Source organism: Cloeon dipterum, chromosome 4 (assembly GCF_949628265.1).
Source record: "Cloeon dipterum chromosome 4, ieCloDipt1.1, whole genome shotgun sequence".
Classification (NCBI taxonomy): domain Eukaryota; kingdom Metazoa; phylum Arthropoda; class Insecta; order Ephemeroptera; family Baetidae; genus Cloeon; species Cloeon dipterum.
In genome coordinates, this window is record NC_088789.1 from 20,106,234 (window position 1) to 20,132,291 (window position 26,058).

The 26,058-nt window shown below is 37.9% G+C and overlaps 7 protein-coding genes across 10 annotated transcripts; 4 read left to right on the top strand and 3 right to left on the bottom strand.

The window, feature by feature from the left end:
- Positions 1 to 172: 172 nt before the first annotated feature.
- Positions 173 to 1,129, top strand: mRpL17 (mitochondrial ribosomal protein L17). The gene is made up of 4 exons (XM_065490073.1): positions 173 to 360; positions 420 to 535; positions 592 to 811; positions 865 to 1,129. Exons 1-4 carry the CDS (start codon positions 279 to 281, stop codon positions 1,074 to 1,076), a joined length of 630 nt encoding a protein of 209 aa, XP_065346145.1. The 5' UTR covers positions 173 to 278; the 3' UTR covers positions 1,077 to 1,129.
- Positions 1,130 to 1,828: 699 nt separating this feature from the next.
- Positions 1,829 to 3,069, bottom strand: LOC135943513 (uncharacterized). The gene is made up of 2 exons (XM_065490074.1): positions 2,941 to 3,069; positions 1,829 to 2,310 (listed from the first exon to the last, which is right to left on the bottom strand). Exon 2 carries the CDS (start codon positions 2,282 to 2,284, stop codon positions 1,877 to 1,879), a length of 408 nt encoding a protein of 135 aa, XP_065346146.1. The 5' UTR covers positions 2,285 to 2,310; positions 2,941 to 3,069; the 3' UTR covers positions 1,829 to 1,876.
- An 83-nt stretch (positions 3,070 to 3,152) lies between these two features.
- On the top strand, positions 3,153 to 7,905 carry IFT57 (intraflagellar transport 57). The gene is made up of 9 exons (XM_065491929.1): positions 3,153 to 3,262; positions 4,022 to 4,194; positions 4,244 to 4,406; positions 4,458 to 4,576; positions 4,629 to 4,791; positions 4,851 to 4,968; positions 5,182 to 5,378; positions 5,435 to 5,579; positions 6,359 to 7,905. Exons 2-9 carry the CDS (start codon positions 4,034 to 4,036, stop codon positions 6,532 to 6,534), a joined length of 1,242 nt encoding a protein of 413 aa, XP_065348001.1. The 5' UTR covers positions 3,153 to 3,262; positions 4,022 to 4,033; the 3' UTR covers positions 6,535 to 7,905.
- A 1,419-nt stretch (positions 7,906 to 9,324) lies between these two features.
- On the bottom strand, positions 9,325 to 9,973 carry LOC135942426 (helix-loop-helix protein 1-like). The gene is made up of 2 exons (XM_065488543.1): positions 9,897 to 9,973; positions 9,325 to 9,559 (listed from the first exon to the last, which is right to left on the bottom strand). The coding sequence occupies exons 1-2, from the start codon at positions 9,971 to 9,973 to the stop codon at positions 9,325 to 9,327; spliced, it is 312 nt and encodes a 103-aa protein (XP_065344615.1).
- Positions 9,496 to 20,890, bottom strand: LOC135944755 (nonsense-mediated mRNA decay factor SMG9-like). Of its 3 annotated transcripts, XR_010575362.1 has the most exons (10): positions 20,467 to 20,890; positions 20,191 to 20,387; positions 20,023 to 20,132; positions 19,786 to 19,960; positions 19,431 to 19,727; positions 18,480 to 18,763; positions 18,310 to 18,424; positions 18,175 to 18,257; positions 9,897 to 9,974; positions 9,496 to 9,559 (listed from the first exon to the last, which is right to left on the bottom strand). XR_010575362.1 is itself a non-coding variant. In XM_065491926.1 (9 exons), exons 1-8 carry the CDS (start codon positions 20,694 to 20,696, stop codon positions 18,179 to 18,181), a joined length of 1,305 nt encoding a protein of 434 aa, XP_065347998.1. In that variant the 5' UTR covers positions 20,697 to 20,890; the 3' UTR covers positions 9,758 to 9,974; positions 18,175 to 18,178. The 3 variants fall into 3 exon arrangements, 2 of the variants coding, with proteins under 2 accessions (XP_065347998.1, XP_065347997.1); XM_065491926.1 differs by lacking the exon at positions 9,496 to 9,559 and having other exon boundaries at positions 9,758 to 9,974; positions 20,649 to 20,890; XM_065491925.1 differs by lacking the exon at positions 9,496 to 9,559 and having other exon boundaries at positions 9,758 to 9,974; positions 20,467 to 20,889.
- LOC135944756 (uncharacterized) lies at positions 13,458 to 17,316 on the top strand. The gene is made up of 4 exons (XM_065491928.1): positions 13,458 to 13,648; positions 14,661 to 14,877; positions 15,288 to 15,601; positions 16,580 to 17,316. Exons 1-4 carry the CDS (start codon positions 13,622 to 13,624, stop codon positions 17,297 to 17,299), a joined length of 1,278 nt encoding a protein of 425 aa, XP_065348000.1. The 5' UTR covers positions 13,458 to 13,621; the 3' UTR covers positions 17,300 to 17,316.
- Positions 20,891 to 21,144: 254 nt separating the features above from the next.
- CD98hc (CD98 heavy chain) lies at positions 21,145 to 26,027 on the top strand. 2 transcript variants are annotated; one of them, XM_065491922.1, is made up of 10 exons: positions 21,145 to 21,219; positions 21,344 to 21,743; positions 21,801 to 21,968; positions 22,341 to 22,504; positions 22,566 to 22,691; positions 24,115 to 24,356; positions 24,407 to 24,699; positions 24,765 to 24,873; positions 25,679 to 25,822; positions 25,883 to 26,027. In XM_065491922.1, the coding sequence occupies exons 2-10, from the start codon at positions 21,350 to 21,352 to the stop codon at positions 25,959 to 25,961; spliced, it is 1,719 nt and encodes a 572-aa protein (XP_065347994.1). In that variant the 5' UTR covers positions 21,145 to 21,219; positions 21,344 to 21,349; the 3' UTR covers positions 25,962 to 26,027. The 2 variants fall into 2 exon arrangements, with proteins under 2 accessions (XP_065347994.1, XP_065347995.1); XM_065491923.1 differs by lacking the exon at positions 21,145 to 21,219 and having other exon boundaries at positions 21,329 to 21,743.
- The last annotated feature ends 31 nt before the right edge of the window (positions 26,028 to 26,058 follow it).

Consider the following 26,058-nt stretch of genomic DNA (forward strand, 5'->3'; position numbering starts at 1 on the left):
AAAACTGTAGCAAAAGAAATTATTTTAGTTTATGACCCAGAAAGTTCTCTGAATAATACAAATGATTAATAAATTGGAGTAAGAAATTTTCACTCCTGTCCTAAACTCTACTCATAGAGAAGTACTGCGCAACCACGCCCACACCAAGCATTTTCGCAGACCTCGTTGCCTGTGTTTTGTGTGATTTCTGCGATTTCTGATTCTAAAATATTTTGAGTGGTTGACACTAAAGTTGTTACTTACTTCAACTCCGTAATTTGTGTAATTTACTTTTGAAAATGAATCAAGCAGATGTGAGCAGGCTAGTTTCCAAACTTAAAATCAATGTCTTACCAAAACACCGGCGCCTCACAAACCCTGGTGAGTTTATTTGAAATATACCCAACAAAAATACAAAATTGGTTATTCCTGAATTTCAGATGGGCCTAAAGGCAGAATGTTTCGGATGCAAAAGACAGTAACAGCTCTTTTTAAGCACGAAAGGCTGGAAGTGACAAGAAACACGGCCGACGAAGCTCGTGGCTACGCGGAGAGGGTGCGTGTCTGTTTATCTAATTTATATTCCAGTATTAGGTAAATTCTTGATTTCAGCTGATATCAGAAGCTATCAGATACGGAGACAAGCACAATGCAACGATGGAGCTTGCTGATTTCTGGCTCCTCGAGAAGCAGCTGGTCCACAAATTGTTCAAAGTGCTCGTGCCTAGATTTGAGAACTACAATATTTCATACACGAGATGCTTGCCACTCACGCCGACCTATCCCTGCACAAAAACTGACCAATTCCCAAAATCTCTCCTGGAGCTCAAAGGTTTGTCTGGCTTGTAAATACCAATAAATGTTTAAATCATTTTGTTTACATAGGAAATCCATATCCGCCAATTATGCCGAAAGATCCTCACAATGGCAGTTTACTCCACAACATTCTACTGGAAGAAGCCAGAAAGGAAATGAGACAAACGCAATACTTAGAGACAGCGAAGAGTATTGGAAAGGAGGACAAGTCTGCGTGGGTTGTGAATGAAAAAGCAGAAGACAGTGGAAGTAGTAGTGAAGACGAACGCAAGAAAGATTAAATTAAAAATTGTTTTACCTTCAGTAGTGATAATTACAGTTCAACCTGATGCTATTCCAAAGCCTCTTATTACGACAGGATATTTTCCAGGGTGGAAAAGTAACAAAAAAGACTGTCTTATTTAAAAAATGATTGGCACATGCAATACAAAAATCCATATCTAAAACTTCAATAAAATAATATTGAATATATTTATTATTGGTAATCTGCCCAGTGCCCAATCAAATAGGAGGAACCGGTAATTTATCAATTTTAATGAAAAACACCTTAACTCTAACATCTTAACAGGGGGTTGTGTCCCTGTGCGGCCTAGGGCTGCCAACCTCTGGGTTTCGATAGATATCCGGCGCGGTTTGGGACTGCTTGTTTTGGTCCGTTTTTTGAAAATTAACACAGGAGGTATAGGATCTCTGGGTTTTCAGTCCAAAATTTAACATGGGCTCGTGGGAAATCTCCGGGTGTTAGCTTTTTGGTTGTCTGGCACCCCAAGTGTGGCCTGGTGCGCCCATGTTATCCGTTCCCGGTGTTATTGGGACCCGGGCTTCAGCATTCAGTGAGCGCCCTTCCAGTCCTCAAATAGGGATGAAAATAAGTAAAATAAAGCTAGCGTAAACCCAGAAAATTCCTGATTAACAATACAATCGCAGAAGTATAGATTAGATAATTTATTTTTATATTTAAAGGTAATTTTAGTTTGTGTCCTTATTGACTAGTTTTTTAGGTTTAGTATTAATTCAAATTATATCAAACTAGTTTGATTTTAAATTAATTTTATTCCCACAGACAATTTAATATTTACTATCAAAAACTCTGCTCCATTTCACTATCAATTTTCGAGTCATCTAAATTTACAGACTCATTCGGGTCGACGTGCGACCTGTCTTTAGGATAGATTTGTTTCATTTTCATCACTTTGCCGGTTTTGCCGAAATATTCGGCCCACACGAGTGGATGCATTTGCATGTCCTTGTCAAAGTCATTGTAATCTTTTTCAGCATCGAAGGGCGAGGTTTTGAAAAACAAATAGGTGCCCGTAGCATTTTCCGCCTTCCCTGCGTAGAATTGCGGTCCAATTTGAATGATAGGCTCGTTTTTCTCCAGTCCAATGATCTTGAACTCGGGCGGTGGGTCGGAGCGGAGAACATCTTTGATGCCCATACCGCTTAACTGCACCAACACTAAGACCTCCTCATCGCTGTCCTCTTCCATGGTGTCAATTATTTGTCTTGCGTCTGCTATTATTCACAAAAACATGTTATTAGAAAACTGTCAAACTAAATCACATATTTAATAATTTTTTAATTCGATAAATTTCTACAAATCAGCTGTCGGTTCTTTATATTCGTTGAATAGAAAAATAAAATTTATACTTGAGGGGCACCTAAATTTAATTTGTGCGAAAAGGATAAAAATAAACCTACAGCCCCTATAATTTCGCGCACTTAATTCGATAATGGTCTAATATCTTTTTAATTTTGTAACATTTATTTCTGGGTTGAAATGAAAAAAAAATATCAAAATGAGCCGTGTCTGCTGTGACCTCCAGCCCATTATTCACACCTAATTTAAGCACGAATATTGCCACTCTAAAATTTGAAAATGTTACAAAAACAGCAGCAAAACGACTTGATGATATTCAAATTATTAAAATGCGCTAAAGGGTTAACACGTAACTTTCTATATTTACTTCTCTGATTTTGAACCGGCTAATAGTGCCTCAATTTCTACGAATTGAGGAATTAGATAATTATCATAATTATATATATGTACATAATACATATTGCCAAATTAATAAGTGATTCAAAATCGCGCGAGTTTCAAGGTAGAATGTGTCAATGAACTGAAGGGAAAATCCAGAGTAAAACCTTTTCACTGGATGAAATTGAATCCGTGAAAGTATGCGGTGATCAGCAAAAATCGCAATATTGAGTTGATTATTATTAGTCCAGCGATGCGGTGCCCGGTGCCTTCTTTGATTTTAATGTTTATGTTTGGAGAATAGTTAAGACATCCGACGCCAGGTGGCTTTTACGCTTAAGCAGTGAAATGACCGTAAAATCAAACGCGCGAGTATTCTAAACTTGGCACATTCCACACACACTATTTAGCGTGAAAGCGAAGATATGAAGAACAATTCGTCCTTGAAACACTTAACGTGCTGAGAAACAAATTTGGAAAATCTAACAGGTATAATATTTACATTTTTTTTAACTTTGTTTCAAATACGGGTGTTTCTTTGCTTTCTTTGAGGAATTATAAAAATATGTACTGAAATAAATACCAGCTATAGATAAGCGCTTATTGGTTAATGAAGGAAATTAAATTTAATTTAATAAATGCAAGAATTAAGTTTATTTTTTAACCGGCAAACCCTTTTATAAATATAAAAATGTTTAAAATTGGTCATTGCCATTAGTCATTGCCTGGTGACAATTTATTACAATTTTTGCAAGTAGTTGATTAAAATCTATTATTAGCAATATTTATTCATCTAAAATGAGCAAAAATAATATGAGGACAAATATATAATTAAATTTCAGAAAATTTGTCCGATTTCTCAAAAAAATGAATGATAATACGCTCAAATTCGATTCCTCTCTTCGCAATTTATCCAATGGTGTACAAAATATGAGCTACATTTCCTTTGTGACGAAATTAAAACAAGATTTTCAATGGGGAAACAGAGCTCTTCGATTGATTACAATGCAAACTTTGGAAACAATTTTCTCAGAAATTGAAACAAAGGTAACCAGGGAAAAATTTAGCTCTTGCCTCTTTTTAGAAAAATTTCAGGCCGAAATATAATTGACTTTTCGAAATTTAGCTGTGTAACTAAACAAAGATTTATAAGATTTTAAAAAAGCTAAATTTAATTTACGCTAGCTTATAAGTGTATTTTTTACTTAATTTTATTTCAATCTGAGTTAAGATTTGTGCCTATTTCAGAGATATTAAAAGATGGATAGAAAGAGCACTGCAGCCAGTTCAATTCCCTACGACCCAGTCGCCGGGGCCGAATTTATGACATGCCTGGAAATGGAGAAAATATCCGAAAAACTGAAAATCCTGGACTACGACAAAGATTTTATTTTGGCGTCAAAGATTCGACCTTTGCACAAGTAGGTAGATTAATTTTACACACGATGCTAAATTTTAACCAATTTTCAGGCATTATTTTGCCATAGTCTCGAACCCAGGAGAGCAGTTCTTCGTCTTCACTTCTTTAAGCGCGTGGCTGATCCGAAAATGCGGAGGCAAATTCGACCAGCCCCAAGAATTTGATGACCCAAATGCTTCAATTGCGAAAATTCTTGACTTTTTAAGATCTATCGTCAGTATTAAAAGAAAAAATTTACATCCCGTTAGTAAATTAGATTTTTAGAACGTGGTCATCGATTTTCCTCCAAGCAAACTGAAGCAAGGTGTCGGCGAACAAGCCACGTTTGTTTTGAGCAATCTTTGCGACCAAGCTATAAAGGTTTCTCGATTTGAATTTAAAAAGTGAGGAGCTTAGAAAACGCTTTTCATAAGTTTTAAATAAAAATCTGTTTAGACCATATGTGATTGAAGACGATGTTGTGGAAGAGGAAGTTCACGAAGGAGATATCGAACTGATTTTGGAAAAAGTCGAGTCCGAAATGATGGCTGATTATTTGAGTGACGACGAAAATGACGAGGAGCTGATTAAAGTAGATGATTTGAGCAGAAATGTGAACGTATTGCAGGAATGGTTATAAAATAAATATTGAGTTTAAAATTATTTTTAAAATTCCAGAGAGGTTCTCGCACCTATTATAACCAAGAAAACGTTGCAAAGCCGAATTTATCTGTGGAAAGTTGGAAGCTGGAGTTGGAGCGTGTCCTTCCTCAACTAAAAGTGGTTGTTAAAACAGGTAAATGCATAGGAAGAGCGTAATTAGATTTTTTCATAGATGTCCCAGACACGCAAGAATAAGTATAAGAACGTTAAGTATAAAAACTACTCTATCTATAGTCTCACACATTTTAAGTAATTAGGTATTAATGTGATTAAAAATATTTCGTCATTTTTATTATTTTTACACATTACAAAAAAAACACTCATCTATGATCTATATTAATTTTAGATTCACGCGAGTGGAGATCACACTTGGAGCAGATGAAACAGTTCAAAAACACAATTTCTGGCGCCTCGTCTGGCATACAAGGGCAGCTGGAATCGTTTCACAAGCACGTCGGTCAGAGCATGGAGAAAATCAACACACGAGAAAAGTTTCTCAATACCCAACTGGAGCCGCATTTGGCCGAGTGCAGAAAAGCAATGGCGAGTTCTATTTGATAGACAAGTCAACCAGAATATAATTAATTTTATTATTTTAGAACGCGCTTGAAACGATGAAGAGCAAATTTAAAATACAGAACGAAGGGGTGTCTGAAAAGACGAGGATACTTAACAAGTTGTCTGAGGATTTGGACGGACTGAAAAACCAAATGCAGGAGCGCGGTGCAAGCATGACAGACGGAAGTGAGATGAATAGATTTTCGTACTTTGAAATGCAATTTTATCTCTGCAGAAAGGAATATAAAAATTTCATATTGTGGGGAAAGGGTTTAAATAGCGTTTTTTTTTTGCTAAAAGCAAGTAGTGATTAATTTAAACGCCAATTTTTAATTCTTCATATATATTTAATAGATAATTTTTTGTTAGTTTGCAACAGATATGGGCCGGGCTTTCGCAAAAGGGCCGGAATTAAATTGACAAAAAGACTGTCCAGTTCGTCCAGTTTATTCAACCGGATTTTTTCTAGCTGTTTTAGGAAAAATTAAAAACAAGAATTCCTCTTTCCACGGTTGGACCATCTTGATACAACATTTTATAGCTTTGCTTTATTTAATAAATTAAAGCAATACAATTAAGACGGTAAAAAATTTAAATAACAGAGTGATTTGGAGCACTCTAGCTAATGCGGAGTAGAAAATATTCAACCATTGTTTTATCTCACTCTGCGTGCAATTAAATAATATCTTGACTTTAAATAGCTGTGTATTTAAAGAATAAGTCTCATGCAATCCTTTAAGAAATTTCGCCTAAAATTTAAAAAAATCAGATTGGACAAAACAGAAAACCCTGGTCATGGGAACATCGCAAATGAGCACGAAAGTAGTTTGAAACAATCAGAGGTCTAAAATCATCGATTTTACTTCAAAGTGTCTAAATTTCAAAGCCGCGGCGCCTGCTGATGTTTATTTTGAAATAAATTAACATTAAGTGGTGATTTTCTTGCTGAAGTCAATTATTTTCAGCACCGTTGGTGACTCTGAAGAAGAACTTGGCCAAGATGAAATCGGAAATGATGCTGATGGACATCGCGATCGCCGAGTACGACAACAACATCATCGGCAACAAGCTGCGCGACAAGGCTCTGATGCTGCAAGTGGAGTTCGGCGCCGATCAGACGCAGCAAACGCGGCTCATCTGAACAATGAAGGCGAATTGTCATGTTTATCGCACGCTTCGAGTGAATAAGTAAAAAGCAAAAAACAAGACCAGTAGTCGTCAAGACGTGGCCGCGAGTGTCAGGTTGCACCTGTGCGCGCAAATGGTTCAATAAAAGTAATTGCCGGAGAGGGTGCACTTCTGCTTCCGCGCCCAGGGATTGCCGAGTTACTACACTCTCTGGTGAATCGCAGATGGGACCTCCCACAGTCCCCCGAGGCTGCCGAGCGGAAAATCGATCTCTCCGCCCCGGAAAATGTATGAATTGGTAAAATGCAAGTCTCCACACACTTCTTCGGCAAATTTAGTATCGACTATCGGTTCCTCGGAGGGCTATTTCTTACAGATTTTCACCAGAACAGATTATTAATGCAAGGAAAGCCAGTTTCTTCTACTTGATTTAAAATAAATTTATTGACATAGTCGAAAATGTAACAAAATGAATAAAATAATTGTATACAAATAATTTAAAAAAATATATATTGAGCCGTTTTAAAATCACTATATTTATAGTGTCATGTTTATGGTTTAAATTTTCTATCCATTTAAAACAAAAACAATACTTTTAGACGATTTTACTCGTATATTTCATACAATTATCATATTTTCACGAATTTGATAAATTAGGTAAGAGAGGCGACTCAATTAAATTTAGATTGGTATCCTGACAGATTTCGTCGGCTCTACGCGGACTAATTCTGGTTGGAATAGCTTAAATATTAATTTTTCCTTTCCAAAATTCACAAAAGCTATCTATCCTGAGCCAAAGGAATTCGTTAATTTAAAATGACGACTGAAATTATTGATTTAATTTATAAATTGACAGTAAAATTAATCTATTCTAAACAAATTCATCATCACTCCTATCCGCCTAATGTAAAATTGGGAATGGGCTAAAATTTTCCCAGTTTGCAATTTAAATTTCTGAGAAAATCGGCATAAAAGTTTGCAAGCTAAGCTAAAAGTTTTAGAGCGCCGTCACGTTATTTAAAAATTATGATTTATCTAGACAGGAGAAAAATTTGGGTCTTATCATAATTTCTACATAGTTAAATAAATTGCAACGAGAGGAATCAAAATTAAGCCCAAAAAATACAAATTTAACCGTTTAATTATTCCAGAAATCGGGGAAATTTTGAAACTCAACTGTTCCTGATATAATTATTGCACATTGTTGCGAGAAAAAGTATTCCTAAATCCACAAAAAAATCAGACCAGTTGTTAGACTAAAAATATATAAAGTGTTTCTCCTGTCAATATTAGAATGAGATATATTTTAGATGCAGAATGTATTTCATGTAAAATACACGACATTCAAATCCGAGACGGTTCAGGTTTCACCCGTAATTTATGCAAAAAATAAACTCAGCACAAATTTAACATTATCTCCTTTTCTAAGATAATTCTTTTATTAGAAAAATATTTAATTATTAAAAATACGAGCCATTACTTTGAGCATTTTTAAATGAACATGAAGATTTACAGGCGAGTTAGACAATTTAAAGCTCTAAAGATAGTTTCGGATGGATTAAAATATGGACAAAAGTTTGAAAATTGTTCAATTTGTACTCATTTGGGGCTTAAAATTATATAAGACACACAAGCATATTAAATTCCCAACCCCTCTGCCATGCCAAAATAAAATAGATCCAAGTTTGACGATAATTAAGAGTCGCTCTCAACCGAAAACGATTGAATCGAGCGAGCAAAATGATGCGTGTGCTCGATCGTTCATCCCCTAATTGGCACTTTGGTCAGGTGCATAATCCCCGCTGGCAGATGCGATTCGAGATTAACCGGATTAAGTCTCGCGGCCCTTGTACGTACAACATGTTTACGTCCCGCCGCCTTCTGTGCCACCCTCTCGTTCTCTTCACACCCCAGTTGTGCGCCCCCCTTCCCCGACAACAATAGTTTTTCCTCTGCTTCCCTATTATTTGGATCGCCGCCTCCTCTGCCACGGGGGTTTATTCTAAATCTCTGGTAATAATTTATCTATGGGTAAATAAAGTGACACCGAATTTATGAATTTTTAAGCTGACCTTATTTGTTCATGACACATTTTTCAGTTTTATCCTTCCTGGTTTTTTATGCCACAGCCAATTTTTTAGAAAATGGCAAAGAAATTCCATTTTTCCCAAAGAATAATCTTATTTTTTCCAATGATTTAAATTTAAAAACACGGCTTAAGGATATTTTAAATTTGATTTCTATTAAATTATCACATATCAAAATAAAACACCAGTGATCAAAACGTCAATAAAAATCAGGTGGCTGGAAATACTGCAAAAAAAAACATTTAATGACGTCATAGTGACTAAAATTTCTGTTTTGAAAACATATATTTGATAAGTAGGAAATTGCTAAATCTCCATGAAAGACGAAATGTTTGAAGTGTTTCTATAATGAAAGAGTATCTCAAATTTATAAATTTCTCATAAAATAAACATTTCCAATCGTGAGAAAGTGTGATTCATGTTTTTAATAATTCCAAAAGCTGCTGAACAAAGTCCAGAAGGAGATCTCCAGAGGAAATCCTGTTTTTTTTTGCAAAATGTAAAAAATTCAGGTTTCTCTAAACATAAAAACCAGAGTTTTAAAAACAAATTGACGTCGCTTACTTATTTATTCACCAAAAAACATTTGGATATTATATATGTACATGTATTTAATTGTCAATCAAGTTAAAAAAAACGCAGAATCAACTCCTATCACATGAAACATCTAAGCAACTTGGCGAGATCACTGAATTGGGAATTATTCTCACTTAAATTTAAGCTTCGAGGACGTGGTTCAGATAAGCAATGTAGCAGATGGCGAGCCGCAGGATTTCGATTTTGGACAGTTTCTTGTCGGGTGGCAGCGTGGGCAGCAGTTTGCGCAGCTCAGTAAACGCGACGTTGAACGCCTCGACGCGGATGCGTTCGCGCGTCGCGTGAGCCATCCGGTATTTCTGGGTTGCGCGGCGCCGCCGACGCCGCTCCTCGCGACTCAACGACGACGTTTCCCTGAGAGCAGAACACGGTTTGCGCGTTCAAATCATCGTCGACGGCTCAACGACACTCTCCATTCATGCAAGGCAAACAATTGGAGCATGCTTTCATTTTTTGAAATAAAAAAAAAATCAACAGAATATTTACACAGCTATATGAAATATTAAAGGGAAATGATTGTTCGATAAAAATTAAGCGGAAATGAAACGAGTATTTTGCAGTCCACATCAGTCAGTTGCATATTTAATTGAAAACTCGGTCAGAAGATTCAAATTTATGCAAATCCGAGACATAAAATGAGAACCAAGTGAATGCCAACATGCGACTCAAAGAAACATTTTCTTCGTCCTACCGTTTCCTTGTAATCGTGCATTCAATCATTGTATTTTGGTCGTTCTCCCTGCTGGAAAACAGGCCGTTTGAGGACATTCTGAAATCAAATAGAAGACAAATCTTTAGTTTAGCCAATGAAGCCTTTTTTCTAAAAATATTCATCGCAAAAGCTTTACTGAAATTTTTTGGAAAATATTGTACGAGGTAAATTTAAAAAAAGGTAACCATTGGATTGCTCTCGTCAAGTCCGAACATAATAATTAAGGTCAAATGGCATTACCGGTCATTTTCTTAACAAGTTACTAAGATTTTACCACAATTTCCAATTTTTAAAAATCTAAAAATCCCCTAAACGGTATTTCCAAGGGTTTTGTGAACAGTTTTTGAATACGTTTTCAAGAAACATACAAAACACAAATATTTGAAAACATTGTCAGATCTCGGTTACCAAAAACCAGTATTGCATGACCTGCATACCGATTGACTCGTCTTTGCCTCCCATAGACGAATTGAAAAGTTTACGAGGTCTTCATTTCCACTACTTCTTTCAACCCCCAAATAAAAATTTAAATTGCGAAAACGTCACTGTGATGGCTCAAAAATACTAGAAATCGTCCGAAAATCCCTCCATATTACTACCCCTATCTGATTTTTAATTTTGAGGGCCGTTTTCCGTACCAAAAATGTTATTTTTAATTCTGTGGCCAGAAATAAGGTATTTATTATACTCTGAAAAAATCGCCTATAGGGAATTTTCGGCCCATTATATTAGAACTCAGCAAATTTCGTTCAAATCCGAGGACCCATGCCAACAGAGGTCAACAAAGGTTATTTCAAATAATCCTATTTAAAATCTAAAAGCGGTAAAATAAAAAAAACTTAAGCATTAACTGTTTCAAATTAAACTACCCTTTTCCACAAACAGAGGATGGATCAAAACAACAGACCAAAGCCCTGCTGGTTTCATTATTCCGCCTACAATCTGTCGATTCATCCAAATAAAGACCGATTTTTGTTGTGACGCGCGCAAATATGAGCCAATTATGATAATCGAATCGGGGAAGAGCTGTTGTCACTTGTGCTTTGGCCGGTGGCGGCGGCATGATTAATTGATTAGCAAGTGGTGAGTGAGAGCAAGAGGATCCGAGCGGGCGCACGTGCGAGCGAGCGTCTTTTCGGCGGCAGGCCCCCGGGGAAGCCCGGACCCCGCTAATCGGGGGGCCCATCTATCAATGCGGGCGGCGGGCTAACGAGATATTTCCAGTATTTACACGCGGGTGGCGCGCTTTCCGAATCTCGCGGGACCGTGGACCGTGCACATAAAATTACCCTGCTTTGCACCCCCAATTTCGCGCCGGCATGAAAAATGCACTCGGCAACGGCGAATTTGATGGCTTTTAAAAATTGCTCCGTCCTCGTAAATTCAGCCACATGCACCTCAGGCCAATTCCCATCTTCGATTGCTTTCAGATGTTTTGCATGCCTGCACTTGTTCCCCGGCACTTTATGAGCATTTTGCTACAGTTTTATTACAAAAGGGGGGTCTTTAGGGTCAATCTGCGATCCAATTCAAAGCAGAATTGCATTTAATTGTACTAATATAAATAAGATTTTTGGTTAGTTTAGTACTGAAAATTGCGTGTTTTCTTTTAATTTCGAATTAAGTTATTTTGAGTCTTTTTAACTGTTACAGGGGAATCATTTGAACCCTCCATACGTTACAAAGAGACTATGCAAGTCTTGGGACGGTATTTTTCTTAACAACAAAATGATAAAATCGAGATAATATAGGAGGGTGACATGTTTCCACGTAAGCTTATCCAATAGTAAATAAATTACTCCAATAAAATGAAATTTAAAAATTTTGAACCAATATTAGCTACTTTTCAATAGATATCAATTTATGAGGGGATATTTCAAACTTAAAAATTTTAATCGAGACTATTGAGTGAAAATAAATTTGGAATTATTATTAACTAATACCAAGAAATTTTAATAATCGGAAGGACGAAAGACGAAACAGCAGTTGTACAGTGTGTACAGTAAATGTTATTTAATTTCCCTTTTTAAGTTTCAAAAATCCATCTTTAGTAAATCAGCGCAGATAATTACATATTTATTAAATTACCCATGGAATAGATTTTTTTATTTTGATTTAATTCAATTTCAATCGAACACCAAATGCAACTACTGTTACTGTACGCCTTCGCAAAATGAATTTATGCAATCCGCTTAGTATAGGAGCCACGCAGGTTGCATACATTGTTTAGTTTTCAAACATGTATCAATTTTGAAAACTTACAAAGAGGCATTATTATTGGACAAAAAGGAAATAACCGGATTTCGGGAGTAAAAAATATTGTAATTAAAACAAAATAAAACCAGGAAATAAAGGATCCCTAATTTAAAAAAAGAATAAATGTTGAAATTCGTAAACTAAAATTACCTGGCAGCTGCAAACTGAGCTTGTATCCAATATGCGAATAACAGCGGAGTGAATTGAAAGTGGTGAGCGGAAGCTGGAGTCGCATCCCTGTACCAGTCGGGCCCCGCCCCTGGCCAATTGGAAGCTTGAGAACCGCGACAACTTGTCACTTATCCGGAGCAGACTCCTCCCGCTGCGCAACCATTGTGCGGAGCTTTCCCAATCATTGTTCTGGGAAATCGTGTGATTTGGCCCAAATGATGCATTTGGATGCCGAAAATTCCTTAACGAGTTAAAGTTTTACTCAGAGGTCTTTTCTTAATTTAATTTTTTATTTCTTCTGCAAACATTTTATGAGGAGTCTGCGAAGACTGTTCATAACGTTAAAAGCAAATTTTCAATGTTTGAAAAACGCTCAAATTTTACTTGGTTGAAATGCTGGAAAAGGAAATTTTTGTCTCAGGAAGATGCGAGTTGCGGGGTTGTCAAGAATTGTTAACTCGTTTCTCTTTTCGTTTGCACTAAGAGATGAGTACGATTTGGACGATTTCAACGATCGCTGATTCATAATTCTCTGAAGCTAAGGCCTGTGGAGCCAAAACAGCTGCTGTGCAGAACAAAAGCATGTTGATACATTGTTTTTCTTTAACAACAATTTTTTCAATTATTCTTTTAGCCTTCCATACTTTGTTGTTCGCCGACAGGTGTAGCTACTGTTAAATGAATAATATAAATTCATTAATAAAAATCAGCTGATATTTTTAACTTTAAACTATTGTATTTTTTTAAATTTTTCGATGTAATTTGCAAGAGCGAAAAACCGCATATTTTTAAGCTTGTTGTCTGTTCAAATTAATTTTTAAATCTACGACAAACTGGCAAACAGCCCTGGCGAAAAAATCTAGCTAGAAAGCGTGTAGCATCGATGGGAATAGGGGGAGAAACCTCACATGTGATTACAATAAAGTTTGCTTGGCGGATTGTAAAAATGGAATGTTTCAACATGAATATGAAAAGTCACGATCGTGCTTAAACGATGGCAAGTCTATCTCTGTTCTTTGAAGAGAGAAGACGTCCGTCGTTGCATGTGCGTGATTTGTGCTGGCCGACCCTCCGCCGGCATAATCGCCTTGGAAACCGCGCCTCTTGTTTATTTAATGTTTTGTAGAGCCTAATCTGCCGACAAATTTTCGTTTGCTCAATTTAGTTGGCTTTAATTGTTGATTGATTGCATTGTTGCTTCCATAGTTGTGGTTTAATTATGTTAAGTTCTAGTTTAGGCGCCGATTGTTGTTCTCTTCGGGAAAAAGAGCACCGCGATGGCTTGCAACTTTAACTCCAACCAGGTACCAAACAAAGCATTAATTTCTATTGACGAGGTTGCGCATAGATACACATTTAACTTAATTTCTCATGAATTTGAATTAAAATTTTGCGAACGAAATAGAGCTGAAAATTATTATAGTCAATTTAAAATGGATTGATGCATGAGATAACAGTTGAAATGAATTTGAATTGTTGACTTCAATTAGCAGCTCCCGAAATTGTTTAGAAAATTAATCTCTAAGATATGCAAGATTTCCAGATTTTGCAAAATTTATCGAAATTCACTCACAGTAAATTTTTTCACTGTGAGTGATATGAAACGGGTTTTCAATTATTTTTTGTTTGCTTTCAATTCCTCTCGTTGCGATGTATCCAATGGTGTGCGAATTATGAGGCGAATACTCTTGTGGTAAAGTAAATCTTGATTTTCAATAAGGAGACAGAGCTCACCGCTTGATTAGCATAAAAACATTGGAATCGATTTTCTCCGGAATTTAAACGGTAACCAGGCAAATTGTACCTCTTTCACATTTTTAGACAAGATATTTAAGGCAAAGATTACTATTCATTTTCAGTACATATTCAATTTAAATTTAAATCTTTCGTTGTGGCTGAGTATAACATGCTCTTTTGAAATTATTTAAAATTCACACAGTGTGTCCAATCACAATGCAATCAATTCAAATTACACGGTTTCACGCGTGGGAACATCGCCGGCCACAAATTGAAACTGGGGACATTTGACAAATTAAAATATTGATTACTCCCATCTGACAAGAAGATCGTACCCAATGAGCACATGCACCCCTCCCGGCCGCGCTTCCCTTCCCTCTCCTCGCATTATGCAAATAATTGTCTCTCATCCTCGGCACGCTTTTGACACCTGCACGAAAATAAATTGCTACATATGCACTAGGCGAGGGGGAGGAAAGTCCCCTCTATAACCGTCTATATCCTCCCCTGCTGTTTGCAATTATTTGACTTTTTAATCCAACCGGTTCGAAATAAATAGGACTGACACATGTTTGATAGTTCGAAAAGGCGTACAAGCCGAAGGCGCTGGGCAACTGGCAAGTGCCCGTGCGGAAATCTGAGCGACCAAAGGCCCGAACTGGACACACCGAGTTCATCGCCGACCACAGGGGCCACTTGCTGCCCGAGGTGGTGTCCACCAAGCGTGCCAACCGGCCCTGGAATTGCGGCCCCTTCACTGCCTGGGACTACCCGAAGAAGATCACTCGGTCTTACGGTAAGATTTGAGGACAACAACTTCCCGTGATTTTTTTTATTTAATTGCATTAATTTTTATTTGAAGTGATGAAAATCAAAGTCGGCTCAGCCAATCGCGGTAAAAATAACAGAAAGAATTGTTGGTCTTGAAAAAATAGGATTCTCCAGCGATTGTCGGAACCTATTTTCATTTTGAGCATGTCAAATTAAATTATTTTACGCCAAGAATGCACAGTATCATGATTGAATCTGAAATCACAGTGCAATTAATAACTCAAAAATATCTGATGATCGGTGGCGTCATCTGTTGGTGGCTCCAAAGACTAAGGAATTTCCCAATTGACGAATATATTTTTCAGTTTCAAATTGCAAAGTTGCAAAAAGAATTCCTTAACATATTAACAAATAATAGCAAAATCTGATCCACAGCCAAGCAGATGGAGGCGGTATCCAGCAAAAGGTTCTCCGCGTGGCTCAAGCGCTCTGCCCACATACCCCTGCCGCAGCAGGAAGCACCCTCGACGCCCTCCCAGGTGACGAGTCTTCCTAAGAGCAGCAGGTCGTCCTCTGTGGGGCAGCTGAGTGCCGTCCGATCGCTTCCCAGCAGCACCCACTCCAATCGCTCCAACCGCCCCCGCACAGCCTCCGTCGCAAGCCAGAGAAGCGCGTCCGTCGGCTCCGTCAAGTCGTCCACTTCCTCGCTCAAGCTACCCCCGCCTGCCAACTCCCTCGACACCGCACAGGTGGGGTTTTGAAATTCGACAATTAAGAATAAATAAATTCACTTTGCACCTGATTTATGACATTTATTTTGGGAGACCTTTTAACACGACTTTAATAGTTTGATGTCTTTTTCCAAGCACGTAAAGCGGTTGTATGCTTGTTAATTTCTGTGACTGCAAACGAGTCACGAAATGCTTAAGATATTTTCTGCCAACACCACGTAGAATCGATTTTCTTTTTAATATGTCTCTGTAGGTGACTGGTACGAGCGATCACATTTTTTGCACTTTTGTTTCCAATATAAAGCAAAACGACTAAGGAAACGTCCAGTAAATTAAACAGATCATTATAATTAAATTGGCACCAAATTTCAAATTCACATAATGTTAAATATCTTAATAATAAAAAATCATATAATGGATTCTACCAACAATGAGGCACGTGACGATGTTCGCGTTAGATTCTGCTGAATTTGCCATTTTTTATTGTACTTCAACTGAATTTAAAAATAAATTAATAAACGCTTTTTCTGAATTTGGTAGATTTCAAAGAAAATTCTTTCTTTTTTTTGTGAAGCCAAAAAAAATTAACCAGACAAAAGATATTTGATCAAAATAAAAGTTGTCAATTCATGTCGTAAATAATTAATAATAAAATCCCCATTTGTTTTCCTCATTCTGGATGGTTCAATTATTTTGATTATAACGTTTATGACAGAACGCAGGGTAAAAGGGTGGAAAATTGACCAAAAATCGGCAATGTTTCTTTTTCGTCGATAAAAACCCCTAATTCTTTAAAGCCGTTTTAGGAATAAATAAAAACGAAAATTTAAATTTTCCACAGTTGAATTACCTTAAAAATATTTACGTTTTTAGTATTTCTTTTACACATTTTAGACGCTAAATATAAGTTTTTAGCACGATTAAGAAAAATTATTGAATTGATCGAAAACGCACTTTCGAGATGTGAGGAAAAGTAAAAATCACGTCGATTTACAGAGTCCTCCGCCACTGTCGAAAGCTTACTCGACGATGCACGCGGCCAAGGTGCTGGCCGACGAGAGCCGCACACACCAACCGCTGGCCGACGCCATCGTTGAGCCCGACCTTCGTGGCTTTGTGGACAAAAAGGCGTCACCCCACACCAGGGAGCAGGGCACCTCGCCACGGGCGCTGAGCACGCCTCCGAAGAAGCGGCCGAGCACGTGCCATCCTCTGCAGAAGGTTTCCGAAATCGACCTGGCCATCAGGTGGGACCTGCGTGGCGGCGGCCAGTCATTGCTGGAGCAGCAGCCGTCCAAGGTGGCCCCTGCCGTGTTCAACACCGTCGCCCCCGTCGAGGAGCCAAAGGTTCCGGCCCTGGCCTTCCAAAAGACGTCGTCCCCGGTGCCCAAGAACCCTGGGCTGGCCAAACACCGGTCAAAGAGCGCATGCAACCTGACGACCAAGCCTCTGAAGGACGATAAGAGCCGAGAGGCGGAGAAATGTGATCACAAGCGGCCGCACACGGCCAAGCTGAACGCCGTACCCAAGCCCAAGATGCCGTTCAGCAAGAGGAGCTACTCGATCGGCACCCTGGCGCCGCCCTTCTCCCTCTGGCCCGACGGAACTAAGAGACAGGACTACCCTGACCACTGGAGACTCGCCTCCGTCTATCAGCACTCGTTCAAGCCCATCCATCTGAGGAAGAAGCCGCTTCTTGCCAGCATTTTCCAGTAAATTCCAGTAAATAGTAAAAATTACTATTAATTAGGGCTGCATGATTTTGTTTGTTTCTTTACTCGAATTAGTTTTATTTATGAGAACTCATGACTTGGAAATTCTGAACCAAAACAGAGTCTGTCAAGCGTCTTTAAAGTAGTCACATATGCAAATAGAATGATCATCGATTGCTACAATTGTTGATTTGTGCTCATTTTAAATTTATTATTTTGTGGTACATATGAAAAATAGAGAAAAAAAGTGACTCACAGCCCTACAAATAATCAAACTTGAGAGTAATTATCTTCAAATGCCAATTATCTAACCATATAAAGCTCTAATTATACAGAAAACCCCCATGTAAAAAAACTAACTAGTAGCTGAAAAATTTGAAGCAAAATAATATTTTGCTTAACCTGTGTATTAAGAGTTATTGCTTTGGAAGGCAATTTTTTTTAATTCAACAGCTGAAAAGTCAGTCCATTTTTAGTACGCACATGATTTGATCTTCCGGTTTTAAATTTGGATTTACATTTAAAAAAATTTGTCATTTGATGGCATTACATGCCATCTTCTCAAATTAATTGTTCACAGGAACTTCCAAATGTGTTGGAAATAATGAATTATTTGAAGAATGTTGCGTGTTTAGTCAAGCCTTAGACATTGTTATTATACAAACTTAACAAATTATTGTTGTATTTGTGAGCGTGCAACGAGTTTACGCTTTTAGTTTTGAAGTTTCTGTTATTGTTATGTGTACAGAAACCCCAATTCAACGATTATCAGTTCTGTGATTTGTGCATTAATAATTCAAATAAGCTGTGTAAGGAAACCTTGTAATAAAATTTAAGTCGAAATTTCAAAAAAAATTTTAAAAATACAAAACTACTTACCAACTCATGTCAGCAATCTGCTGTATTCCATGAACAGGCTGCCCTTTTTGATATTCTCGATCACTTTGCAAGCATGATGATACCTTTGACGTATTAAATTAATTTTGGTTTCAGTTTAAATTAAATTAAATTTACCAGTGCCTCTCGGAGATTGAAACTGGCGTGATATTCTGCCTGGGCACTGATTGGATTTGTTGGCAGAGAGAGGAGATCAGGTTTTTGTAGCTAACATATCCATGGAAATTCAATTCTGTTTGGAAATAATTATCAAGAAACGTCCCTCTTGGTAATAGAAACAACCTTACCCTGATTTTTGGAGGAATTCATAGGGAGCAGAAAAACAGAACTTGGCTCCTGATCGGGACAGTTTGCGCGGCCGAAATTGTAATTGCTTCGGCTATCAATCTTCAGTTTGGAGCCGCGAAAGCATCTGTTGATCAGGGCCTGCACCTTTGCCCTGGTTTCAGGTTTGAAGTCTTCAGCAGCAGCGTTGTTCTTCACAATTACCAAGGTGGGGAAGTACTCGGTGGCCAGTTCATTTAGAAACATTGAAGGCGATAATTTCAACATTTCCGCGTCACGAATGTACCTAACGAAATAGTCAAGGGTTAAATATACATTTTTCTTGGAAGGAAATTTTAGGGATGCCACTTCAAGGCTATAGGTGAAATTATTGAATTTATGTGTAGATCAGTGGGTCGTTCTTGACATTCCGAAAAAAAAGTTTATTACTCGTGAGTGTTTGTCCTGGGATTTGTATGTTTTAATGGTTGATCGTAGAACAAACAAAAACAAACTTTACATTTTCAGAAAGATGAATTAATTTTCTAGGCCAATGTTTTCTAATTGCAAATTTGGTTTCCATTAAAATTTAAGTTACTTGAAAATCTAAAATATGATGTAATTTTTATTTTTGGAGCTACTAGACCTATTAAGCTAGGAAAATATTATTTTAAGCCATTATTCAGTTATTTTTGGCAAATTGAAATACCAGAAACTTTTTCAGATAATAAAATAACGAGACTTACCAGCTATTCTCTTTAAATATAATTATGATTGAAGAAAATTTGCGTTAAAAAATCAAATTTTGAATATCTATTCTCACGTCAAATTCCAAACAAGAATTAGCTTTATGCCTCACAAACACTATTGGATCAACAAATTACCTTACTGATGGTTTTTATAATTTAAAAGAACACAACATCAATGATTTTGTCAAAATTAAAACGTAGCATGGTTTCCAGTGGATTTCTCACCTGACAGCGTCCAAATTGAGCAGCCAGTCATCAACGTAAATGACCACGTGGCACACGGAAAGCAAAAACGCGATCAAATGCAAATCAGAGATTTCAGCAGTGTTTTCCGCCACGCTCGCCTCCGAGGCGAATTTCTTCTCGTTCATGCTGGCCATGCACTCCATTACGGAAGCGGAGAAAATGGGTTGGGTGTCAAGGAAAATCACCCTGGCTGGAGTGACGTACATGTCCACACCCACAGTGCAATGAGACCCTCCAGCGTGATAATTCTGACCATCTGACCGGAAAATTCCAGGACTGAAACCATCACGTTGTTAGAATAGCAGAGTTAAAATTTAAGAATAAGAATATATACCTGCCAGCCAACTCTGACAAAATGTGTGACTTTCCACAGCCCTGCGGACCAATGGCTCCAACGACAAGGTAATCATTTTGGTCCATCAGGTACTCGAGTGCGCTGTCGCACACTTGCAAACACTCGTCAAGAATTTTCACTGGGGCTAACATCAAAGGGGGAGCCTGGAGTTGGCCTGGGAGTGGAAAATACACGTTTATGTTGTTTATGAACTGAGAGAGTAATTGATTAATCAACCTTCAGAACTTGCTGCACTAGAAGAATTATTCGGCGCTTTGGTAGCGATTTGGTAAACTGGTTGATGAGTCGCTGCCGTGGAATTATTTGTTTTCTCGTCATCTTTGGCTCTTGAAATAAAATAATTTATTATTATACTAGAGCTTTAAATAGTTGCTTCTTACGCACAGATTTATGTTTGGTGATATGGACCGTGTCTCTTGATGTTCCCTGGACTTTAAGATAACAGTTGACTGCTTTGGAGCTGGAGTTGGAGCCGGCTTGGAGTGTGAGCCATCGGTGCCTGATGACTCTGACAGAGTGTGCTCGCGGACCAGGATCGTCGGCTGCTTCATTTCCACCTCTTTGATTGGATGCTGCTTTCCCTGGATGCAAAGAGAAAAAAATGAATACCTAAACCAATTAGTTCAAGACTTCAATTATTTTGATTAACAATTAACGTACTTTGTAAGATTTCTTGACAAACTTGTGTTTTTCTCGATATTTCTCACCCTCCATTATCTAATTGATTAAACTTTAACAATGTGGAAGAATGAACAAAACGCCATCAATATCAGATATTACGAGAAAAACACGATTAAGCATGCAGTCGCAGTCCACGGCTCCAGGCTGAAAATACAACACACCATGTGATTGATATTGATAATCTGCGTATGCTCGTGTACTGGCGGCATCAACCAGCGCAGCTGAGCACAGCTGAAAGGTAAATAGGGGGCGTGCCGCAAGGGCCGCAAGTAAGGGTTAGAGGACTTGTGTGAGGAAAGTAGATAAATGGATGAGAGAAATTCTATTATTATTGGTTTGACTATAAACTAAACAATAAGAAAATCCAAAACGGTGATGTGTATCTATTGTTGAATTTGGATTGTTTGGTGAATTAAGTTTGTTTACATTCAATTCATTACAGCATTACCCCCTCCAACATCAAGTTTCTTTCCATTGCTTTAACTCCTTGCTCTTGCTCTACCAGCCAAACTGCGGGGAAGAGGGAAGAGAAAAGGAAAAAGGAGTGCCGGAGTGGTGGGGGAAAATGTAGACGGCCTTCGATTCAATTTACGTCAATATATTTATTATATTTAACACACAAGTGAGTAGGGCTTTTCAACGTGTATCTGTCAGAGGCCCCTCTCTCTGGTGCTCAATTAGCACGAGCTCAGATTTGTCTCTTCAATTCAGAATCTCCGAAGATTTCGCCAGGTAGGCACGCACCATTTAATCTTATATTCTTCTTACGAAAAAATTAAAATTGATTCTGCATAAATTTGCCTGCCGTTTATATATCTCTGGTGAATAATATGATTTATAGTGCTAATTTTTGCAGGACGCAATGGCGGATAAAAAGAACGGGTTAGACGAGGAGGCACCGCCCCAGGCTCCAGAGCAGGAAAAACTGCTCGAGGAATCGCAGACAGCCGTGATCTTCAGCAAGCCGAGCCCGGACGCAACCAACGGCGATGCAAAAATCGACCTGGGCACCACCGGCCTGGCCTCTGCGGGCCTCAAAAAGGAGGAGCTGCTCAAATTCGCCAACGACCCGTTCTGGGTGCGTCTCCGTTGGCTCCTCTTCATCCTCTTCTGGCTGACCTGGCTGGCTATGCTGGTCGGAGCTATCTATATCGTGGTTGTCGCTCCCAAGTGTCCCGCTCCGGAGCCAAGGATCTGGGCCGAAAAGGGTCAACTCGTGTCCGTGGACGTCGGAGCAGATGCTAATGGGTTTGAAGGTGTGGCACCGGTTTTTCCATATTGGAGATTGTAATTTGAGACGATTTGCATTTCAGCTTTGTTGGATATGCTACCCGAGCTGAAGGAAGCGTCGGTTGCTGGGGTTCTTTTGAATAATGTCCTGAAATCTGATGCAAATGGAATCGTGGATTACGGGGACGTCAACTCTAAATTAGGAAACTTGGAACAGTTCCAGCTACTCACATCCAAGTTTTACGATGCTGGTATTTATTTTTTTAAGATGTTCGTTCTGAGGATTTCTTAATTTTTCCAATATTATAATATAAAAAACACATATATATAGAGAAAAAGTACTAAATTATTGATCAAGCACAGGTTTTTTAGTCTCAGAATTTTTAATTATTTTAAAACGGCTTTAAAGTGTTGGGAAAATTTATCATTCCATTTCAAGATTTAAATTCCTATCTAATATCTTTTAAATTTTATACCCATCTTAACTTTATTTCATAAAATCCATTGCGGGTAAAATAGGAATTTAAAAATAGGAAAAGATGACGCATCAAACTTAATTTTTTTCCTGTATATTTTGTAAATTTCATCATAACTAATTAAATTTGTTTCCTTTGTGATTTTAGGAGTGAAAGTTATCCTTGCAATTAACATTAACCACGTGAGCAAGAATCACAAGTGGTTCAATCTTTCACTCAATGCCACCGGCGACTATGCTGACTTCTTTTTGTGGAAGAAAGGTGGCACTGTCCAAAGCGCTGATGGCACCCCAGAACCGCCGAATAATTGGGTACGACCGTTAGAGATTCCAATCAAAGCAGACTTGAGTTGTCATTTGTCCGTCTACGCAGTTGAGCATTCCGTCTGGCTCAGCCTGGCAGTACGTCGCGGCCCGCAAACAGTTTTATTACCACCAGCATGGCGTCGACCAGCCTGATTTGAATTTGCGAAGCGCTAATCTGCAGAAAGAGTTGAAGGTATGTAGTGGTATTTACATAGGCGCGTGATTGGCTTTTAACAAACAAACATGTGACGCCGCGTCATGAAATATTGCAGCATTCTGTTAAATGTTTTGTTTGTCTTGTATTTTCTCTATGATATAGTTGGTGATTATTTATTGAATTCAACGAATTTAAGCAATATTTCAAACTTTATGGCGTAAGAGTGAATCGTTCAACTCCATGGGATTTAAAATTTCGGATTTAACATAGGAAATGCTTTAAAATCGAAATATTTCCTTCTGAACTGTTGGAAAATCGCGAAGTCCGCGAATGACTTAAAACAGCTGCTCCAAATTTTGTGAGCTGATGATTAGTAAAAATGTTAAATCAAGCATCATTTTTAATTACACTAACTAAGCCAAACAATAGTTTTGAGCCTTATGGGGATTCCTATGTTAATTAGTATTATAGAGTCAATCTTTATCCAATCATTATGGTATGCTTGATGAGACAAATCGATCAAAATGTAAATTTTCAGACAAAATCCTGAACTATTACGATTTTTATCGCAACTAATTATCCACAGCAAATTGAAATGTCTAGAAAAAATTTATTCTTGGTGACTTTTAAACGTTTCATCAAAATGTTTGCATTATATATTGCAGCGTCGGATTAAAAGTTGTCCCCCGCCGCTACAATATCAATTTTGTAAATTTATTTGAAATTTCAATAATTAATAACTAAATGTATACATTTTAAAATTGAATAATATACATGTATATTATTCAATTTTAAAATTTCCAAAAAAGAAAAAAATATGAAAAATTTATCAGCTTTAAGAATAAGTGCAAATTATAATTGAAATGTAAAGAAAAATAGGTCGTTAGATGTACCTTAAATCCCCTCTATGGTAATGTCTCGGAGAATGGAAAGTAAAAGATCGATCTGTCTCATCCAGGGGGGGTCTAAGCACCAAAATTCCACACGATTGACCACAAAGTGTAGTTTTAAATTTATGAATGAATGGAAGCTTAATTGGACACTAAAAGTGTTCAACAGACAAGACAAAATGAATATCACCGCTCACTGCTCGTTTTTTTTGGCGGCTTCAGACAGAATAAAATTGTTCATCGTATCACATTTGAGGAAAGGGTTAAAGTTAATTAGTTAAACACAGAATTTGCATTCGCCGTCATTTTTAAGTTTATTTTTTAAGCTTTTCGTCAAAAAATGCCTAATTAGTAACTCGAAATAATTATAGACTGAAATCATTGGACTTGTGGTGGTGGTGCATATAAAAATCACAAAAAATCCACACATTTATATTTAATGTAAAATATTTGCATGTCACATTGGAACGAGCCCCGGGTTCCCTTGTCAATTAAAATTACGCCATCCAATAAATTCACCAGCTAGTGTCCTTGCGAGGGTTCATTAGTCTCTAATTTTTTCTCTCCAGAAAATACTGCGCACCTGGAGAGGCCAACGCATTTCCGGCTTCCTTTTCCAAGACGCGTCTTACCTCACTGAGGACGAAAATCTGGCCAATGAGCTGAACGACGACAGTCCATCAGACGCCACTTTCACCGACTACGCTTTTTACCAACACACCAACACCAAGAACCGCGACGAAAACGTGCAAATCCTCAAAATCTTCAAGGACGAACTTCTCTCCGAGAAGGATGACCGCGAAAACAAGATGTAAGTTATCCAGCTTTTAATTTAATATTTTTTACATAATTTCTCTGCAGCGTCTTTGCTGCTGACGTGGACGGAACTGCGGAAGAAGTGACCAAGTACTACGGTGCGGAGAGGCCGCCAGTAGTGGAGCTGCCGTTGAACCGCCTGGCCAAGCCGGACGTCAGCACTGCAGAAAGCCTGCGTCTGTCTGTGATGAAGTACTACACAAGCGCCGGGGAGAACTGGCCCAACTGGTTCTTGCCCCAGGAGGTGGCCAATCCGGGACTGGTCACTGCCCTCGCCCTCCTGCCAGGAACCTTCATTTACCAGCCGAAGAGTGATCTGCATAATCTCAACTCTTCAGGTAAAGAGACTTATTTGCCAACTTTAAACCAGATTTGTTTTATAATTTCCTCATTTTTTCGACAGACATTTTCGAAACCATCCACAAGGTGCAACATGAAAGAGAGCTGCCGTCAATCACATACGGCGGCCTCGATGCCAGGGTCTTTGAGGAAAGTGTGTTTGCCTACACAAGGTAAGTGCTGCTTCAAATTTTCCTGCAAAATCTCAAAGCTCTATCTTCTATTTATGCTTGCTAGGATTACTGAGTAAGTGTGTACTGCGCAATAAATTTAAAAGAACGCTATGCTCGTACGATGAACCCACTTATTATCGCACCTTTGTTTCTGTTTGATTTTCTTATAATGGTATTTCAACTATAATTCTGAGCTCTTGAAAAACAACACAGCTTACATGTATATGGTCTTATCACACAATTGTTTCAAAAATTCAAAAGAATTCACGCTCGCTACACTTGAAAAATTAGGACATACAACATACTCAAGATTTTTAGTCATGCTAGATTCGGTTAAGTGCTGGAGACTTTAAAAATAACATAAGAACCTGATAAAATTTATTTTTCTTTAATTATTTTTGGTTTTATTGGAGCCTTAATCAAGTCAAAAAGAGCTGCAAAAAATAATAATATTTAAAAGATTTTAGGCATTGATTGTTATTCAGTTTGAATAAATTTCAGGATTACATTTTCTTACCTGAGGGTGATATTGGTCTTCCTTGGGAAAAACTGAAACAAGAGGAGCGTTTTCAGATTTCTTTGAATCGGTCTTATTTTTCTACTAAATTATTTCCTTCCAGCTCAGAAAACCAATTCTTACAAATGATCTAAATACTTCAGTGGAAAAACATTCAATTTTATAAATCCTTGAGATGTCAAGTTTTTAAAGTTAAATATTTACTGTCCACCAAATGGCTATGATTTTAAAATTTCCTTTCAGTATCATTCGTTGTCTGTTGATTTAAAATTAAAATTTTCATCGCAGATCCAAGAGTGGCAATCCAGGCTACATGATACTCTACAACGCTGGCCCAGGGGCTAAAAACGTGAGCGCCGCTGGTTTCCAGGGCGTGCCCGACATCCTGTCAGTAGTCCATCAAACATCCGACGAATCTCGTCTGCCTCCCAAGTAATTTTGTTTGTTCTGATGATTAAAATCAGACAATAAAACAACAATTGTGCTTTGTAGGAGCAAGGTGAGCATCGACAACGTCCCAGTGCAGGAGAAGGAAGCCATCGTTTTGACGTTTGTGCCGCAGAAGAATTAAAGGCCAATGAAGTAGTTGACCTCGGGTCTAGCTCTCTAATAAATAGGCCACTCATGCATCCCAAAAGTCTTGTTTTGATTTCTCCCACGACCGATCT

Coding starts and splice junctions, on each gene's coding strand:
- mRpL17 (XM_065490073.1), top strand. CDS start 279: ATGAATCAAGCAGATGTGAGCAGGCTAGTTTCCAAACTTAAAATCAAT. Junction 536..591: donor CTCGTGGCTACGCGGAGAGG/GTGCGTGTCTGT, acceptor TCTTGATTTCAG/CTGATATCAGAAGCTATCAG. Junction 812..864: donor ATCTCTCCTGGAGCTCAAAG/GTTTGTCTGGCT, acceptor TTGTTTACATAG/GAAATCCATATCCGCCAATT.
- LOC135943513 (XM_065490074.1), bottom strand. CDS start 2,284: ATGGAAGAGGACAGCGATGAGGAGGTCTTAGTGTTGGTGCAGTTAAGC.
- IFT57 (XM_065491929.1), top strand. CDS start 4,034: ATGGATAGAAAGAGCACTGCAGCCAGTTCAATTCCCTACGACCCAGTC. Junction 4,195..4,243: donor AAGATTCGACCTTTGCACAA/GTAGGTAGATTA, acceptor ACCAATTTTCAG/GCATTATTTTGCCATAGTCT. Junction 5,580..6,358: donor TGCAAGCATGACAGACGGAA/GTGAGATGAATA, acceptor AATTATTTTCAG/CACCGTTGGTGACTCTGAAG.
- LOC135942426 (XM_065488543.1), bottom strand. CDS start 9,973: ATGTCCTCAAACGGCCTGTTTTCCAGCAGGGAGAACGACCAAAATACA. Junction 9,560..9,896: donor TGCACGATTACAAGGAAACG/GTAGGACGAAGA, acceptor TTCTGCTCTCAG/GGAAACGTCGTCGTTGAGTC.
- LOC135944756 (XM_065491928.1), top strand. CDS start 13,622: ATGGCTTGCAACTTTAACTCCAACCAG. Junction 13,649..14,660: donor GCAACTTTAACTCCAACCAG/GTACCAAACAAA, acceptor CATGTTTGATAG/TTCGAAAAGGCGTACAAGCC. Junction 15,602..16,579: donor ACTCCCTCGACACCGCACAG/GTGGGGTTTTGA, acceptor GTCGATTTACAG/AGTCCTCCGCCACTGTCGAA.
- LOC135944755 (XM_065491925.1), bottom strand. CDS start 20,520: ATGGAGGGTGAGAAATATCGAGAAAAACACAAGTTTGTCAAGAAATCT. Junction 19,961..20,022: donor TAGTGCAGCAAGTTCTGAAG/GTTGATTAATCA, acceptor TTCCACTCCCAG/GCCAACTCCAGGCTCCCCCT. Junction 19,728..19,785: donor TTGTCAGAGTTGGCTGGCAG/GTATATATTCTT, acceptor TGATGGTTTCAG/TCCTGGAATTTTCCGGTCAG.
- CD98hc (XM_065491922.1), top strand. CDS start 21,350: ATGGCGGATAAAAAGAACGGGTTAGACGAGGAGGCACCGCCCCAGGCT. Junction 24,874..25,678: donor AGTGTGTTTGCCTACACAAG/GTAAGTGCTGCT, acceptor TTTTCATCGCAG/ATCCAAGAGTGGCAATCCAG. Junction 25,823..25,882: donor GAATCTCGTCTGCCTCCCAA/GTAATTTTGTTT, acceptor TGTGCTTTGTAG/GAGCAAGGTGAGCATCGACA.